Source organism: Centruroides sculpturatus, unplaced genomic scaffold (genome assembly GCF_000671375.1).
Source record: "Centruroides sculpturatus isolate CEXI.00-Female unplaced genomic scaffold, Cexi_2.0 scaffold349, whole genome shotgun sequence".
Classification (NCBI taxonomy): Eukaryota; Metazoa; Arthropoda; class Arachnida; order Scorpiones; family Buthidae; genus Centruroides; species Centruroides sculpturatus.
In genome coordinates, this window is record NW_019384593.1 from 446,803 (window position 1) to 467,582 (window position 20,780).

Below are 20,780 nucleotides of genomic sequence, written 5' to 3' on the forward strand. Positions count from 1 at the left end.
TACAATAACATTAAAAAGTTTAATAAGATGATATAAAATATAAATTCACGGTTAATTAATTATTTATTTTCTTTATAAACTTTTTAAATACTCAAGCAGATGATTTTGATTAATTTTCTAATGTCATTTCTAACTCATAAAACAGAAGTTTGTCACTTTACTTCACATTTCTTTCTAATTGGGAATATTTCAGACGATTCAAATTTTAAGAAATTATAAATTAAATGATTATATAACTCAAAATTTATTTATTTTTAAAGAATCGATAAATAAATCCTGTTATTTAAAACATTTTCCTTCGATGAAATTTGAATTTGATAACAATAGTTTTTCAAAACTGGAATATTTCAATATTAAAAATATGATTCTTTAGTATTACCAGTAAGATTATCTGAATCGGAAATTCAATCAATTGAAAATACCGGAAATGACGTTTATCGTATTCTGTTTCAGCTTTTTGAATTAATTCGATTCTTCTTATAGAACACGATGAAGCTATTAATTAAGTCGCAGTTGTTACTTATATTTTTCGTTTTTATTGAAGGAAAACCTGCAAATGGTAAGAAAAATTTCGATTATATTAAAAATTTACAACTGAATATGTATATAATTCTATATTTTAAAGAATTACTTAAATTTTTAATATATTAAGATTCATAAAGATTATTCGATTATTTCGATTAGGCCTACATGTTACAATTTTTTAATGAGAATATCATAAAATTCCAATATAGATTCTTTATACAAATAATCTATTGTATAATAAAAAGGTTTTAGGTTTTAAATTCAATTTAAATTTTAAAAAGTTAATAAATAGTATGCAGATAATTTATTGAAGATGAATTGAATATTACGGCTCGAGCTATTCTCAAGATTAGCCTTAATAACTGATCGAAAATATTTTTACTTTTGCTTTGCTAATTTCTGTAGTTTATGACCTTTTCAATCATAGTTATCTGGCCAGCCTCACAATGTGGGCAGCTGGGTGATGAGAGACAGAGTCCGGCATTACCTACGAAAAATTCCTGGGAATATTTCATGGGAGGTCCACAAAAGGACTTGAAGACTCGGATCTAGGAGCGGGCCTAGATCTCCAGAGGGGTAGACTAATGCCTTAACCGTCTTGGCCATACGGAATTTCGGTCAATTAAAAAATTATCGAAATTCCAGTTATACAAAAAAAAAACAAATCGAGTTAAATTAATTCTGAAAATTTGGAGGAAAGCACTGATATTTCTGAATGTTTCAAATTTGAAGAGTGATACACTTGTGAAATCCATCATTTCCCTCCCACAAAATTTTGTTATTATTGTATCTATCTATACACTATATATTTGTGAATTGTCATTTATACTACATTATCGGTATAATTTTAGTTTTAATTACTTTATTTTAACTCTTTTTCTAATAATGTATTATTTAATTAATTAGTTAGAAATTGTATTTTTGTATTTTAAACTCTGTTTATTTTATATACTTTTTTTGTTCTGTCTAAGAAACTGTTAGCTAGCTATATACAAGACCTTTAGACCCATTTATCCAAAGGTCTATATACAAGACCTTTAGACCCTTTAGACCCACATCTTGAAGAGAAGCTGCGTGATATCGAAATTATTTATATATCAATTGTTTATCTATCAAGTAAAGGTGTAAAGGAATTTCGCCTATTTTTCTAATTTTAGGGACCCCTTTCCAAAATTTTTGTAATATCGACTTAACATAATTTAGAAAAACAAATTAGAACAAAAAACTTATCAATTAATTGTTATAAATCTCACAACATGCGAAGGAAAACATGAGGGGATGCTGGTCGTTTTCCCCTTTTTTGACGGTGTTATATGACCGATGGTATGCAGTCCATGTCACATGGACACACATCATTCTGCGTTAACAAGAGAGGAGGAGGACCAATAGATGACCAATCATGCATTTTACAAATTACCTCACTTTCCTCCGGAACTAAAGCATGTTTGGTCAAAAAAAGAAGTGATGAAATGAACACAGAAAAAGATAGAATCAGAGAGTGAGAAAGATTTGAAGGAGTGAGACAGAATTGAGAAGGTGAAAAAGAATTGGAATAGTGAGAGAGGATTGAGACTGACTGGACTGGCTGGACAGGAGATTGACCAGAAAAGAGACAACCGACCTAGTGGTCCTTCACCAAAGAAAGGAACAAGAAGACGAAAAGAAAGAGAAGACAACTCTTTTCCTGGTATGTTGTGAGTCGCGCAGTTCAGATATCCCCCATTAGGTTCTCCCCGTTTTATAGATAGAGATAGGCCAAATTCCTAAATCAGATTTTATAACGTTGTTCAGTACATTTTTTTAATATAATAAACTTCTTTTTCATTTATATTTGACTTTGCATTCATCCTCCTGGAGGCTCATTCCTGGACTTCGGAGTGACTCTTACCCTCGTGCTTTAACTATTTGTTTTTTGTCTAAATCGGAGATGTGTCCGACAAAACACACCTAGTGGCAGGACCCTACCCTAAACTTGCGTAATCAAATTCTGACGGCCCCCAACCCACACACTTTTCCTCTCAAATTCGTTTGCTCCTTCATTATTTAAGTTAAATAATTTTTTAAGGTTATTCTTATTTTTGATTTAAGAAACGTTTTTGATTAAAGTTGTTATTTCTTATTTTTTATGTTAAGATAAAAAACATACGTTTTATTTATTTATTTTTTTTTACCTAAGTTGAGGAGAAATGTTCTGTTTACTTTTTTAAAGGCAAACATTATTTTAAAATATTTTCTAAGGAAAATTTTATGACAAACTTGGCTCTTGCTTATTTCTTTCAGCCAACTTTCTTAAAACTGAACAATTTCGAAGTTAAATACTTTGTGTAGTGACAACTTGCCTAAGTTGACACTGTAGAACTAAATAACACTTTATTAGTCCATCCCATCCAATTATAGCTGATCTACAATTGAAGCTTTCAATTAAGTATCTTTTCAAATTTTCTGTAATTTTTATAAAAAAGAAAAAAAGTAAAAAGTTCTAATTCTAAAAACGCTGACTACTTGCCCCAGTCTCTCGTACAGTACACCTCTTATATATTCGAATGGTTATAGCAAAAAACAAAAAAAAAAAAATAGCCATTTTCAAACTTCGTGCCCATTGAAAGTTTAATCAGTTAGTTAAAAACTATAACACTAAAATTTCAAACAATTTCACCGAGAATTAAAACCCATAAGGATTGTGCAGGATCCTTTATGATTATTCATCGATCAATTTATAATCAAATCAGAGAAAAATCTTAAATTACAAATGGAATTTTGTAGATTGTAAAGTAACATCTTTATATCAGTAAGAGGAATACAACACTAAAAATTCTGGAAATATATCATATACATTTTAAAAATTGAAGAATCTAAAACGTTGTGTGGCTTTGTTACGGACTTTTCAAATAGTAGACGTTGGAGATGACTGAAATAAACAAAACTTTATTTGGTATAGGCCTACGTATTACAAAGATGCATTTCTGGTGTCAAAATGCCTCTTTATTTCGATTCTTAGATTTACCTAATATTATAAGTATATGGGCTACAATATTGCTTAAGATTGTTTTACAAAAACTTACAGCACAATTATATTTACGTCTACCTGTGTTTTGTAGATATTTAGTTGTATTATTTCAAACATATTTGTATTTTTCTTAAACATAAATTACAGTCTTAAAACAAAGAAGGAAAAAATTTTTGGTTTACATGCTTATGAGAATATCGTCACTAATTTATCTAATAAGAACTTACGGTAAACTTCTTACTATAGAGGTTATATTTTAAGTAATGGGTATAGTTTTCCTTCATCACCGTGTGTGTTTAACATCATTACATGTTAAACATAATGTATGCCTACAAAACACAGGTAAATGTAAATGTAATTGTGCTGTAATTTTTTTGTAAAACAATCTTAATAAGTTCGTAACAAAGCGACACTATGCTTTAGATCCTTCAATTGATATTAAAACGGAACAAGCTTGAATATTAATATTTTAAAAAGTTACAATTTTTTCATTGTTTGATGATACTAAATGTTAATATTTCGTAATGAAAGTATTTCCGTTAGAGAAGAAAAATAACTACAAATATATTGCCGCAACGGTCAGCAGTTATACTAATTGCCAATCCTTGTCTTGATAAAACAAATTTGTTCATGAGCTGAAAATATATCTAACTCACTTTGTAGGAGTCGGTTAAGAATTACTGATAAACATTTTCAATGTAAACTATATTCCATTTTAAATTGCCAGGGTAATATTTCACAAATTAACAGTCTAAAGATGAAGCATAGATTTCGAAAACATGGATATCGATTCATATGAGACAGACAGGAAGTATTCTCCTCAATATTTTTACATTAGAAAATTGTCCCCTCTCAATATATTTTTATTTTATATCATACCAAACAAATTACACAATACCCCATATACCTTATTTTGTATACAAAACTCGACAATGAGACAATTTTTCTTATCGTTGGCTCCCCCAATATTTATACAGATCGACCCCGATGTTCTAACACGTTTATCAATAATTTTTAACTGACCCCAAGCAAGTCAATTAGTTATATTTTTAGGTTATAAATATAAAATATGGAGTTGATATGTATGTCAGACGTCAAATTTGTTTATTGACATCAACAGATTAATTGATATTTAGATAAATTAAAAATTGCATCACGGTTTAATTTACAAAAGTTCTGTTTATTTTAAAAAATAAATACAGTATATTTTAATTTTATTTTAAAACGACAATAGTGTACAAACAACGATTTGGTCCTGGCATAGAAATCAAAGTAAAAATATGATTGGATTTAATTAAATATTCTGATTTTAAGATGCAGTATATCTTAGAGTAGTGCTTATGATGTATAGTACAGTTATAAGGCTATTTGTATTAATATTTCTCATTTTATTAAAAAAAATAAACGTTTATAATTTCAGTTTCAGTATGTTCGGATCCGAACGAGGAATTTCGTTTGACAGGATGCGAAAAGCAATGTTCGGAAAATATTCCCGAACATTGCAATGGGCCTAGATGTATGTGTAAATGGGACTTCGCGCGAAAAGGAAAAAAATGTGTGGCATTAAAAGATTGCGTACGACGTAAGCGAAGTTTCATATTTTTGTAGTTTTAATTTTTTTTTAGAATATATTTCATTAGTAAAATATTTGATAAAATGATCAGAACAGTAAATAAAAACTTATAAAATTTATTTTAAAAATTACAAACGTCAGAAGAATGACTTTAACGTTTTAAATATTGATGCCTCTAAAGAAAGGTTGTTTCCGCCGTGAGATTTATTTCCTGAGAGGTGTAGAAAGGGCAAGATAAAGACAGTTTTATTGTCTCATTTGGAACATTTTTTAAATAAATTTTCGAAGTTTACATTTTATTATATTTTTAAATTGTTAATAAACTTTTCTCGGTCTCTAAAGAACAATAAGAAATAAATTTCTGTTCGTATTCATTAATTAAGATTTAGCCAAGAAATAATAATAACGAAATTTTATTTTTAACTCAAAAATTATATTATCTAATACTTTATTAAATAAAATAGTATCAAAACAACAAAGGCAGAAATTTTATATAACGTGTTATAAAAGAAGAGAAATTATACAATCGAACTTTGTTCGGCATCTGCGAGATGATAATGTAGGATGTATCAACGTAAATAATGGAATCTAATTACAAAGAAATTGTTTTAAAAACATAAAAAAACCTGGTTTTGCATTAATGAAGCAAATAAATTTTTAAATCTGAACTTAATGTCTTTAACTACTTTTTTAGTTAAATACATCTTTCCATTGTAATTAAAATTTTAAGTTATATTTTCATCAACTTAATTTGTTTAATCAAGTTATTTTTATAAGTAATCGATAGAAAACATTTTCAAATATCCTCTTAATTTCTCATAGATATTTTTATTATTAAATTCTATTATTTTTTTCATAATCTAATTCAGAAGTAGAGAAACCCCAAGATAAAAAAAATAAAAATAATAATAATAACAAAACGATACGCGAAAACCATTCAAATAATTTATAATTTTTTAAAAATTTAGATTTTAAATAACGAATATCTCTTTTTATTTCCGAGTTATAAATTAACAAAAGATAACAGAAACATCGATCTTTAAAAAGAATTGATGAGGCATTCAATGAAATTAAAATTTTGTCACAAGAGAAGAGACTATTTTTCGAAATATATTTTGTTGTGATATAGTGGCACTTTAAATAATTTTAGTTAATATATCCTAAGTTATTATACATCATTGAAATGATTTAATTTCAGAATTTTGTACCGATCCGAATGCCAAATTCAATAGTGCTTCAGGAGGTGAACGATTATGTATGTCTTACGGCGGTATTGTTTACTTTGATTCCTTCGTACCAATACCCAGCTGCGATTGCAAACCTGGATACCTTCATAACTGTTCTCTATACAACAAATGCATTACTGAAAAAGAATGCAAAAACAGTAAGATTTATTGTTAACATTTCATATACGAAAGTATTTTGATGTTTAACTTACAGTGACTATTATAAAACAAACATTTTAAACTATTAGTTCTATAATCTGATCTGATAATATTCATGTAATAACTAAAAATTCATTATTAAACATATCAATATCATTCAAGTATATGATATATTATTTTGCATAATAATGTGAACATTGTTTCAGTTGTATCTTATGGAGATCGACTTAAATAACGGTTTCAATTTCTAAATATTAAAAAAATGAATTTAATTAAGTTACAAAAAATAAATTAGCATAGTTAATAATCCTATGTTCACAACTAACATATCGTTTTAATCTCAGGTTTTTCGGTTGTAAAATTATTTTTTTAAACTAGAAATAATAAAGTTTTTTAAATGCACTTCATTATTTGAAATGTTTTTACACGTAATAGAACGTTTGATTAACAAATCACGGCAATATATAGTTTGGGCTGTTATATCTGCCCATCCTCAATTGACTTTCACGAATTTTAAAATTTACATTGTTTTGTATATAATTCAGCACATCATCTATATTCATATGAATGTAGATGATATGCTGAATATAGATGATACGCTAATATATATATACTAGAAATTCTCCCGTCAAGCATCACAGATGTCTTAAAGTGTGTTTTGTTGCAGCTTTAGGAAATTCCAAAACGGGTCCTCCAAAACGGTAGGCTGCCACCTTGATCGCTCCGCCATCCAGCCGTCTTGCAACCGATACTGTTCATATTGTTCAATAACCCGTCCGGATATGTCGGGGCACCGTCCCTCATCACCCGGCTGCCCCATTATAGGCTGGACGAACCCATAATGGGCTTGCTAAAAGAAGCCCTCTTAGTTCCCACAGGGCGAAAAGAGTTTAAAAAGAAAAAAAGTATCGGTTTCAACTAGTGGCGGATGGGACCGTCGGGAAATTTCCAGAGACTTTGAGTGATCTAATTTTTTTATTATAAAATTACAATTAAAATTTAATACGCGAATGAAACTTGCAACACGCATAAATAACTACATCAGTATCATACCCAGAAATTTTTGTAGGTAGCTTACCTCACGTTGCTCCTTTATCTAGGATTTTTATTATTAATATAGGCTACGTGTTGCCCTATTTACATTATTAATACAGTGAATACAGTATGTACAGTACAGAATGATTATCCCACACTCGTTTTTGCATATCAATACCTTTTAACTTTATTAAGTGGAAAAACGAACCATTTCGAAATTAAGATATGTAAAAATATATTAAGATCAACCTTGATCATTCCAGTCAAAATCTTGACTGAAAGTACGGTATTCATGCTAATCAACTGAGAAAAGGGAATTTTCAGCAGAATTGAAAACGAATTATCATGGCTCTAGCCAAATCAAGCCTAGTATTAAAGAATATATTATTATATTAATGCATGGTTTCCAGAGTCAGCGGCAACCGATAGCGGCGAATTTTGCCATTGAAAGAGAGCAATTTAAAACGCTAATACATCAGCTAATTAGATGCACTATTACACTTCCATGCAAAGGATACATTTTAGTGTTCTGTCATCATATTTAAACTATACTTTCACTTTATTTATTGGTTATCGAAAGCGGCGAATCTTAGCTGCAGCAGCAAATATTCAACACGTCGGAATCTTTCTTAGCGGCTCAGGAAGACCGTACAGAAATGCCTTTCAGGATTTTCTCATAGTAACCACTGCTATTCTTTGCCGTTATCACTGGAAACTTACTAGTGGTATCAAGGCTTTAAACGAAATATATTTTTTGAACGTGGTATCATTTCTCTAACGAAAGTTACAATTATCACGTTTTTTCCAAAAGCTTCGTAGCAGTATTTTTAAAAATATTTAGATTTTGCTTAATAATTAGAAAAAATTAAATTATAATTATATATCTTATATTAATGTTTATTGTTTATTAACAGGAATGGAGAATCCAATAAAGTGTTTCTAAGAATGAACTACTGAACAACTTATACTCTATATTGCAGTTAATAAACAAAATTGTCTTTAACAATATGTGTGGTAATTTTTGTGATCTTGTATTAAATATATTTAGTGATATATTTTATTTTAAAACTGTATCTACCAGATGGTTATATATTACTTGAAACTTTATTTATGAAAATACCAACACGTAACTATCAGAATTTCATAGTCAATAATTGTCCATGTTTGATAAATAAACACGAATTTTTAAATCATTAATGAAATTAACTGGGCATCATCTTTAAAAACATTACACATACTATTATTATTATTAAAACTATTATAAAACTACAATAGACTCATAGACATATAATTATCAGGCTGGACAAAAATGAAATATTCCTGGTTATAAAAAGTGTAGTTATTACAGTGTTAAATATAAAGTACAGTGTACATTGTATATAATCGCGTTAAATTTTATAAACTTTAACAATTTCAGGCAATTATAAATCAATTCAAAATATATAATTAAATGCGTAAACTATGTTTCTTCAATGTCTCTATGCTGATAATCTCAAGTTCCTATTTCTTGAAAAATCTTGTCAACAGACAAGTTTATTTATTGTTATTGTGTAAAAATACTTGTTAGTACGAAACACACAGAATATCACTTTGCATATGACTATAGCAGCTCGATATTGCAGACCTGATAATAACGAACTTCATGTTATTCCCTGTCGGTCCTGCCAAAAGTACTGTGTAGGAAAATTATAAAAATCTCATTCTCCGTAATGAACTCCTTTATAACGGACAGGGGCGGCCCTAGGGCAGTGCGAACGGTGCGACCGCACCGGGCGCAGTCATAGTGGGGGCGCCGAAAAGGCAACGATAGATCGTCTGAGAAAAAAATAAAACCCGATCACCTTATTACTACTTAATCCTACCCGCCAAAATAAATACCAAGATTAAAGAAACCAATTTTTATACATTTATTTCCTTATTGCCTTTTGTTCTCCGTCTTTCTAGAACTTTCTTTTCACTTCCTCCCTTCCCTTTGGGTGGGACCACCAATCCCAAGAATGAAGACAATGCACCACCAGTTCCAAGAACATAAGACAATGGGAGAGTTAAAGCCCGAGGGCCGATAAGACAAAAAAAAAAAAAAAGGGTTAATCTTGACTGGACCTTTGTGGGAGTAAGACTTGAAGAGAAGAGCGCTCCAGATCGCGAGTAGGCGACTAGGGGCTACTTCAGACTGAATAATTCCGAAGGAAAGACATTTTAGTTACGTTAGAAAAATAGAAAATCCAGAGTCAACGTTGGACGGAAGTCCCGATTTTAAACAAAGGGAAGAAAAAGATTCACGTCTGGTGTATCTGCATAATCCGAGGTAATGCCCATCCAGTGTTCACGAAATAAAGAGAATCCCGGGTATTTTGACCTTGCTCTTTTTCTATCTACCTTCTCATATAATCTTCTACCCACTTTGGTTATAAGTTAGTGAGTAAGAATTAGTTCTAAGTTTCTGTATGCATACTATTGTCGCCAAATTATTGTACTGTATATTAAATGTGGTGAGGGACAACTTATCCGGTCGGATTACCTCCCAAAAATTCCTGGGGATAGGTGGGAAATTCGATCCCGGGTCCAACAGAGCGGTAGGCTGTCACCTTGACCGCTCGGTCATCCAGCCGTCTGTCTTTAAATACTGCAAGCAATTTCAGTCAAAGTACTAACTGATTTCCTTTCGATCTTGTTTAAAAAATTCTCCGAAAAGACGATTATAAATTAGATTGCGAGAAATGTGTTTCACAAAAATTTTAGGGCTTTCTATGATTAATGTTTATATACTATATGTAAGTGTCAAACAGTTATGTGCTAGCCAGTGACATGACAACCAATTTTTAACTTTAACAAGAAATTTCTAAATTGGTATTGTTTTATACGTCTATGTTCTATGTTTATTAATAATTACGTATTTTGCGTTGTGCCTTGAAGCTACCTAATAAAAGTTAGGGCCCTGGGCTTCAAACTTTTATGTGGATCCTCCCCTGAGCGACATGGAGTTTTCTGTTTTTTCTTCATTTCCCTTGATCACCCAAATGTTGTGTTGCCTTATTCCATCAATCTAATTCTTTATTTTCCCACAGATTTACATAAAGAATTATCTATTCTTCAAAAAGTATTACACAATCCGTTATGTAGATTATTTGTTAATTCAAGCAATATTTCAATATGTCGGGAAAATTGAACTAAGCTGCATCTTTCTTCTAACAGACCAGTTGTTTTTCGAATTTCTCTTCCTCTATATTCATTTGTTTGTTTTTGAAATCGTTCACGCGTTACTATAATGAACGACAAAAATAACTTAGTCTAATAATATTAATTTTGCATTAAATAAATAAATATGTATCATAAATATGATTATTGCTTGAATCTCTGAGAGGATGTGAACAGACGATGGGAGATTTTACGGTTGAATCCAACAACACCTACGGTAGTGGTTCCCAACCTGTGCTCCGCGACCGCTCGAGGAAAATAAAATAATAAAAAAAATTAAATGAAATTAAAAAATAAGAAACGAAAAGTATAATCAAAATAAGAAAACTAGAAATTACATTCTGAAATTTGTCAAGTTGAATTTCGTATTGCAGGCTTTCTCAACTTTGTAAATCTGTGAAGCATGATTCTCTGCCTATATAGGTAGAAAAATACAGAAACCACTTCAAAGCAGAATCAAATAGTCGTCTGCAATTATCATCAATTGAACCCAAAGTAAGAAAACTGTGCAAAAAACGAACCACAGGTGTCTCATTAAATGTTTATATGTAATTTTATGTTGTGTTAATTTTGGTCTAGGGCAGGCATGACCAACATACGGCCCACGGGTCAGATCCGGCCCGTCTAATGAATTTATGTGGACCGCGATTAAACTTTCAATATCAGCTACTCAAGTACGAATAGCTCGATGAAAAATTCTTATGCCTAAAAAAAAAAAAAAGATTAACAACTCACTGTGCGTTTAGAGTTAACCCTCCATTACAAATCTCTGAAGTACAGCGTCGTAAAATGTTGATAAAGCACGATAATGTGAAAAATGTATCTGTAATCTCTAGGTACAATTAAGTCTCTACGAGGTGACACCACAATGAGATCTCAAACCACCTCAAAATCGGTCCCTCTGGTTCGGCTCGTGAAAAAAGTTTTTTTTCCAATTCGGCCCGGGGGCAAAAACTGTTGGCTACCCCTGGTCTAGAGGCTGTCTATAAATTATGTCCGCATTTTTCTTAAGACTTTTACTCCTACTCCCCTCATTGTGCCAGTTTGAAGAAGTTTCCGTAACTCCTTCCCTTCTTCGGACGTCCAGCAAAACTTAACCCCCTCAAAATCTTTATCATTTTATGAATAATAACGTATAAACTGCGTAAAATTTAATGAAATAAAACATTAATTTATTTATTAATTATTTATTGAAGTTCAACCTCTCATTTCTCTTGTCCGACACTGTCCGACTTGTCATAACCTCATCGCCCCATTCTACTGTGGTGTCATTTATGGACAGCCCCATACTTCTAGACTCCCCAATAACATCAATCCTAAACACCATTAACAACAGGGTAGGCCTAAGAGACTCCGCCATAGAATTTGATTTTAATCAAAAAGTTTGGGAACCGCTGGCTTACGGAAACAAGTAAAGATGTTAAAACATTTGAAAATGTCATATAAATATAAATGGACATTTTAATAAAATAATTTTATAAAAAATCTTCATATTTCTATAATTACACTTAAAACATATCAAATAAGAACAAAATAAAATTGAAGAATAACTTTAATGGCGATATTTGGGTTAATATATTTTAAAAGATGTGTTGTTTTAATCAATTAACCATTTTACTGNATTTAATTATGTTACTGATTTTGTATAGTTATAATTCTGATAATTAAACAAACAGTTATATCATGAGAACATTGAAAGCTTTCATGTGAATTTAACTTATAAATTAGCAGCAAATCCTCATATCATTCAAATTTAGATTGAAAATTCAGAATTTGTTATCTTATTCAGAATGTTAAAAACTAATGCTACATATTGAAATAAAATGATTTAGCATCAAAAGACATTTACAAAATGTTGGAGACATTGTTTGATAAATATAACACTATATAACTTAACTATTTATATCCAGTATCATTAATACAAGTTCAAATGAAAGAAAAAAGTATTTTATATTTGACATTCATTTTTTTTTTTTCATAATGATTCATCTTGTTTTGGTTTTATTTCTATTTTTGGACTGTCCTGCAAGTTTGAGTTGACTTATACCAAATCATACAACTAATGATTTCAATGAAAATAAAGTTTAAAGTATTTTTCTAAATTAGCATGTAAAAATTAGAATGCTTTTATTTCAGACTTTTAGTGGAGTTGCTTGTTGATTTAAGAGAAAATGAAAAACTTTCCCAGAAGTAGCAAAATCATTTGAAAAGTAATTGAAAAAGTAGTAAGAATTAATGTAAACAAGAATAATTCTTTATTATTAAACTAATAAGTCCTTTAACTGGATAAATATAACTTAAAACTCAGAAATTTTGTAATTATTGTCTATCTTTCTACAGTCTATAAAATAACAACCTAATTCTTCATTTTGTATATTTATTTATTACTTTGGTAACACTGTATTGCTCAAAACTAAGTCACAAGATGGCTTAAAAAGTAACACAATAATTTTTTGCCCAGTATGACAGTCCATACTGAATATATTAATAATCAAATGAAGGAGTTAGATTAACTATAGGGCCAGAGTTTGGCTAATTAATTAGCCATGCTAATCTGAAAGTTGTTTCAGCACTAATTCAGCCTTAATTTTATATATATATAACCATATTGTATATGTATGCATGTATATATAATTTTTTTTATTAGACAAAAAGAAATTAAAATCTACTTTTTATTTAATAAAAAAAAATAAATGAAAGATTACAGATAATTGTATGATTTATAACTTTCAAGAAGAGAAAAGTGTTTTTCATATAAGAGAATTAATTTATTATTATAGCTTGATTATTTATATTTGAATCCAGAGATCCATATGAAATGTTTAATATTTTAACAACTTAAGTAAATTTTCAGTTTAGTTATAACCACATATTTGTAAAAATATATTCAGCATTACCTAATTTTGTGCTTGTTTGTAAATAATCAGTATTTATCTACAAGGAATAAAAAATTCAATATATTGTATTTAATAATAAATGCATTGACTATTGGACATTATCTCAAGATAAATTCAAGTATTTTATTACTGATTGATTCCCAGATTTTTATTTATTTTATATCCAATTTAAAAATTCAAAAATCAGTTATTATGAATATGAATTTTTTAATTTTTGGACATTGATAGACAATAACGTCGGATATTTTTAAAATTACAAATATTCAGTAATCATATAAAAAATAGAGAAAAGCACTTAAAAATTAAAATTGTTGTGATATAATCTCAATAACATTTTTTTAATAAACTTTTACAGAAATTTTACAGTACAAAAGAATTTTATTATCTTCAATCACTTTAATCCTCTTTAATTAGGTTGATTTTTCTCACAGCAAACATTACATATTAATATAGCACCCCAACAAATAAGAAGTACAAAAGAAATAGATGTTTAATTTTTAACATAGAGTTTGTACACGAGTTAAAATTTTTCACTTTTTATTATAAAGGAATTGCAGACTATTTTCTCTTCAAAATTCCTTTTTACAAATTAAAATGTTTTCAACTTAGGTAAGTGCTCCTTCTAAAAACTTTGTTTCTTTCATCAAAGACATTCAATAATCAGCCTGTTAAAATGTTCAGGTATTTCAAGACTTTGTTGTCATCAGTCATCATTCACCATTCTATTTTCAAAAGTACTCTCAATATGAAATAAATCTCATTAGTCTGTTTTGTTTAGTCTACAAACTAATGAGGTTATTTTAAATTAGAGGGTGTTTCTAAAGATGAAATAACAGAATTCAGAACTTAAATATTTGAAATGTAAAAAATTTTCTAATTATTTTAGAATATAGATTTTTTTTTGAGATTTTATAGTGATTTATTTATATAAATAAAAGACAATGTTTTGAAAATTGTTGAAGCTAGAAGTATTTAATTATATAAAGATGGTGCAAAAAACATATTTACAAAAAAAAATTTTTTTACTTTTACAAAAGATATTTATTTTATATTTTTCATTCATTATTGAGAATTTCCACTGAAAATACTTAGAAATTTTTAAATATAATTAATTTTTTTTTTATAAGTAGCAATAAATATGATCTTTGCTGTCAAGACTTGTTTTAAAAAAACAAAAAAAAACACTTTTAATTTATTTAATTTGAATAGCCTTTAAATTTTGGTTATTTATATATTGATAATTTAATTATGTTACTGATTTTGTATAGTTATAATTCTGATAATTAAACAAACAGTTATATCATGAGAACATTGAAAGCTTTCATGTGAATTTAACTTATAAATTAGCAGCAAATCCTCATATCATTCAAATTTAGATTGAAAATTCAGAATTTGTTATCTTATTCAGAATGTTAAAAACTAATGCTACATATTGAAATAAAATGATTTAGCATCAAAAGACATTTACAAAATGTTGGAGACATTGTTTGATAAATATAACACTATATAACTTAACTATTTATATCCAGTATCATTAATACAAGTTCAAATGAAAGAAAAAAGTATTTTATATTTGACATTCATTTTTTTTTTTTCATAATGATTCATCTTGTTTTGGTTTTATTTCTATTTTTGGACTGTCCTGCAAGTTTGAGTTGACTTATACCAAATCATACAACTAATGATTTCAATGAAAATAAAGTTTAAAGTATTTTTCTAAATTAGCATGTAAAAATTAGAATGCTTTTATTTCAGACTTTTAGTGGAGTTGCTTGTTGATTTAAGAGAAAATGAAAAACTTTCCCAGAAGTAGCAAAATCATTTGAAAAGTAATTGAAAAAGTAGTAAGAATTAATGTAAACAAGAATAATTCTTTATTATTAAACTAATAAGTCCTTTAACTGGATAAATATAACTTAAAACTCAGAAATTTTGTAATTATTGTCTATCTTTCTACAGTCTATAAAATAACAACCTAATTCTTCATTTTGTATATTTATTTATTACTTTGGTAACACTGTATTGCTCAAAACTAAGTCACAAGATGGCTTAAAAAGTAACACAATAATTTTTTGCCCAGTATGACAGTCCATACTGAATATATTAATAATCAAATGAAGGAGTTAGATTAACTATAGGGCCAGAGTTTGGCTAATTAATTAGCCATGCTAATCTGAAAGTTGTTTCAGCACTAATTCAGCCTTAATTTTATATATATATAACCATATTGTATATGTATGCATGTATATATAATTTTTTTTATTAGACAAAAAGAAATTAAAATCTACTTTTTATTTAATAAAAAAAAATAAATGAAAGATTACAGATAATTGTATGATTTATAACTTTCAAGAAGAGAAAAGTGTTTTTCATATAAGAGAATTAATTTATTATTATAGCTTGATTATTTATATTTGAATCCAGACAAGGGGAACTTACCTAGATATGAGCTGTTCAACTATACTAGGGAAATGTTACTTCTATATTGATTAAATTCTAAATTAAATATCACAAAAATCTAGATGATTTGTTAAACAAAAAAAATAAAGTTTTTTTTAATAAAAAATCATTTTTGATATTAGTTCAATGCATTTTTTTTGTCTTGGAAAAAATTTTAAACTATAAATTTATAAATGAAAATATATAACTAATTATATTTTAGAATGCTATTTTCCATAGATTATTAAATTATTTTTATTATTTATTGGAAGTAAAAGTCAGTGTTTTGTTTTTAATAATAACAATGAAATAGTTGCTTTCAGGAATAAGCATATGAGTATACTATACACAAATACAAAATCAATACAGTATATAACTATCATTATATAAATGATCAATAAATATAACTAATTGTATTATGTTATGAATAAAATATATATTTTTATATAAATTTAAAATTCTTTAATATCGCATATATATTGTTTGATAAAAAAATTTACAATTGTACAAATAATAATAAAGTTTTAATTCAGATAATATTAATCACTTGACCTAGTTTTTCTGAATTGATAAGATTATGTTCTTTATTGAAAATTTTATAAATCCTTTTAAATTTTCATAATTAAAAATTATTTAAATTATAATAATGGTGTTATTAAAATATTTTTATATTTTCAAAATTTTATATGTTTACTTGTTTTCATAAAATTTATAATAATCATATTTTGTTCGTTTACATCTAGTAACTTTAAGATTGTATTCCATTAAAAATAAATTAATAAAAATATATTGTATTTATTAGACAATCTTATTGAGTTAGTGTGTTAATTAAGTAAAAATGACTGATAAAGATTTAAATTGTTTACTAGCAATGTAAAATACTTATCAAGAAAGAAATAATAATTTAAAGAAAAACACATTTCAATATCCTTTTAACAAGATTGGCAAGCATCCAAAAATGTTTTGTAAATTTTTTGAGTTCTGTAATTTAAAAACTTTTATTTAAAATTATAAAATGTGTGTACGTTCTGTCTATTGCCATACATACACATGCAAAATAGAAGAAAGCACACACAGATACATACAAATGCATATGCACTTTCCTTTTTGTAGTATTTTATATATTTTATTCTGAATGTATCTAATAAAACATTAAAAGTTATGAAATAAATTCTAATGACTGTTCCAAATTTTCTATTTTTGAAAAATTACTTTTTTACATTTAGTATCATCTGAAATATTTGTGCTGTTTGTTACCTAAATCATTTGGCTAGAATCCAGATATCATCTTCATTCCTACTTGCTATACTTTTTTTCATATACTGCTTTATCTGATTGTTATCTGTATATTTAGTTTTGAAATTTAATTAAAGTGCTGCTATAAATGGACATATGCTCATAGAGTTAATTAGTTTTTTTTTGCAGGAGAATATAAAAAATGTCTGTGATTTATGCATTTATAAATAAGTTTCATTCCTTAGTTCCTATACAATACATATATGCAAAACAAATTAATTTTTATCCTTAAATTGATACTTCTAAGTTANCTATTGCCATACATACACATGCAAAATAGAAGAAAGCACACACAGATACATACAAATGCATATGCACTTTCCTTTTTGTAGTATTTTATATATTTTATTCTGAATGTATCTAATAAAACATTAAAAGTTATGAAATAAATTCTAATGACTGTTCCAAATTTTCTATTTTTGAAAAATTACTTTTTTACATTTAGTATCATCTGAAATATTTGTGCTGTTTGTTACCTAAATCATTTGGCTAGAATCCAGATATCATCTTCATTCCTACTTGCTATACTTTTTTTCATATACTGCTTTATCTGATTGTTATCTGTATATTTAGTTTTGAAATTTAATTAAAGTGCTGCTATAAATGGACATATGCTCATAGAGTTAATTAGTTTTTTTTTGCAGGAGAATATAAAAAATGTCTGTGATTTATGCATTTATAAATAAGTTTCATTCCTTAGTTCCTATACAATACATATATGCAAAACAAATTAATTTTTATCCTTAAATTGATACTTCTAAGTTAAGAATATAACTTCAATAATAATTTTAATATTGAATATTTTTTTAAAAGTCATATCCTCATGTCCTTTTTGAAAAATTGTAAACGTATCTTATTTGAATGTACAAAATTCAATTAATTCTAGTTGTATAAAAAATATTCAGTACCAAATGAAAAACATGATTATAATTACAATATTAATAAAAAATAGAGAGATAATAAAATAACTGTGAAATCATCCACCTCCTTCTCAGCAACTACAACTAAATTATATCAACACACCTGAAGTTTTTGTCGAGCATAAATTATTTTATTTCTCAAACATTTTCAACCTACTTAATATAAGCAACTATGAAATTAGTTGCCTATATTAATTAACTAATACATTTTTAATTGAGGTTTAGGAAAATCAACCAGACTTAACAATTTTGTCATCATTGTCATGCAATGCATTTCAGATGGGAGTTTACAAGTCATTCCTTGAATGATTTGTAAACTTGTATTTGTGTTGGTATTTTGTATAAAAGTTGCTCAAAGGATGGTTTCCTTTTTTGTGAGAAAAAAGTTGCCTGAAGGAGGATATGGTCTTCCGTCCAAAATGCATTACAATAAAAGATATTTTTAGAAGTTGATTAAGTGGTCTTGGTTTTTTAAAGAAGGATCTAACAAAAGAGACATGACAAAATCGTTATTAGTATAATTTGTTTTATTAGCCAAAAATAAGACTCAATGTTTATATTCTTGTACATGTCTCTTAGGGCACATCCACAAATTCAGTATTTGCTGAATGCCAAGTAAACATTTGGTACCAATTTCTAAATGACAAATACCAAGTAGTGTGGATGGTTTACTTTTGACAAATGTTCAGTATTTGCTGTTTTCTGATTCTTGTCAATAAATTGTGCCAAATCAAAGATGAATATTTGCCTCCACACATTCATGTTGTCCATCCAAATGTTTGTGCTTCCATTCATATATTTTCTTGTTCTTTTGTCATCAATCATTGCTATTTTAGTCTTTTTACACTAGATCAATTTTTCATTTTTGTTTATAGTTTTAAATACTTATTTTTTAATGTAGTTTTTTCCAATATGATTTTATTGTGTTACTTTTTAAATTCCTTTCTTTTTCACATTCACAAGTTTTCTGCTTTGGTGAAGTGATATCATTCACTATTTTCTTCTTTTATATTTTTTTCATTAATTAGCAGATATGAACTACTCAACTATAAAAGCAGAGGTGCAAATAATTGTTTGAAAATTATCCATTTTATACATCTCTGATGAATTTTTCTCATCCCCATAACAAACCAATGCATGACAAATAATCAAATATATTTTATATTCAATATTTATTTATGAGCTATTAATTTTCATATAACAAAATTATTTAATCTATTATAGTACAGTTGATGATAATGTATTAGATACCAAACTGAGTGATTATATTATATCAAAATAAATAATTATATAATTGTCTCTTTAAATATTTTATTAAACAATCTTTTGTTTTAATCAAAAATTCAGATATCAAATATGTAAAATTGATAAAATGTGGAGGTTTGATAAAATGTATAATTAATTGTGAAATGATAGTTATTTAATAAATTTAGTTATAAGAGTAAATATAATTTATTAAATATAAAAGTAAAATATTTCAATGTTAAAAAATGATTTACCTGTATTTTTACATTTAATTTATAATTTTAAAATTATTTTCTAGGCCTCATTTTCCTATTCGAGTTAATTGCTGGTTTTGCAGGCAAAATACTGTAGTGCCTTTTGGTAACAGCAATTGTTGGGATTGTCCAAATTGTGAACAGTACAATGGGTTTCAAGAAGTATGATTTTTTTTTATTATTAATTTTAAATAAGTTTATGATAAACTTTAGAATTATAGATGATGATAAAATAATTAACTAATATTTTTAAATATTATAAGCATTCATTAAAATTTTATTGAATTGGAAAACTACAAGATAATTTTTGTACTTTGTGAACATTTATTTCATAATTTTTTTCTTCATATTATGTATATAAACACCAATATGTATGTTATAAAATTATATATATGCCTAACTTTTCTTTATTTAGTAGACATCTACTAAGTAAAGAAGAATAAATTGAAATCATATAAACTAAGACTGATGTTTTTGTGAAAAATAGAGGAATAGATCTAAGATTTTACATTATTTTAATTTAAATGAATTTTTACAGAATTAATCTGTAGTGTAAATTTTCAATTATATGTACTGTACATAATTTATTTATAGTACAAATGATCTTTTTTATAATTAACATCATTTCTATTGATAACAAATGTTTTTGACCTTATTCAAAGGTCTTGATCAGGCTACATTACTTCAAATATCAAAGATGCTCAGAGAATGTTTATAGATGGAATAAAATGGACAAGTTTAAAAATATTGAAAGTTATAATGATCTTGGAATATAAAAATTTTTAAAATATAGGAAAAGTTGGTTAAGTACAAAATACAGTAGAGCGTCGATTATCCGAAAGTCAGTCATCTGAAACATCAATCATCCGAAAGAATTCCAGTAGGCAAATTGAAATTTTCGCCAGTGCTGTGGCACTTCAATCTTTGGCTATGTCTTGGGCTACTTAAATATTTTACGTTTTTGATACTAAATTAACTTCTGAAGTATAATTTTTTATTGTTTTTA

The 20,780-nt window shown here is 27.3% G+C and overlaps 2 protein-coding genes across 2 annotated transcripts in view; both read left to right on the forward strand.

Moving 5' to 3' along the window:
• The first annotated feature begins 432 nt into the window (after window positions 1-432).
• On the forward strand, window positions 433-8,540 carry LOC111624802 (inducible metalloproteinase inhibitor protein-like). The gene is made up of 4 exons (XM_023367756.1): window positions 433-559; window positions 4,953-5,114; window positions 6,304-6,489; window positions 8,440-8,540. The coding sequence occupies exons 1-4, from the start codon at window positions 490-492 to the stop codon at window positions 8,466-8,468; spliced, it is 447 nt and encodes a 148-aa protein (XP_023223524.1). The 5' UTR covers window positions 433-489; the 3' UTR covers window positions 8,469-8,540.
• Window positions 8,541-18,843: 10,303 nt separating this feature from the next.
• The window catches only part of LOC111624808 (transmembrane protein 201-like), a 41,735-nt gene continuing 39,798 nt past the window's right edge, over window positions 18,844-20,780 (forward strand). Inside the window, exons 1-2 of the mRNA XM_023367762.1 lie at window positions 18,844-18,890; window positions 19,819-19,936. Of these exons, the coding sequence (XP_023223530.1) occupies window positions 18,844-18,890; window positions 19,819-19,936 (165 nt within the window). The remainder of the gene's footprint in view (window positions 18,891-19,818; window positions 19,937-20,780) is intronic.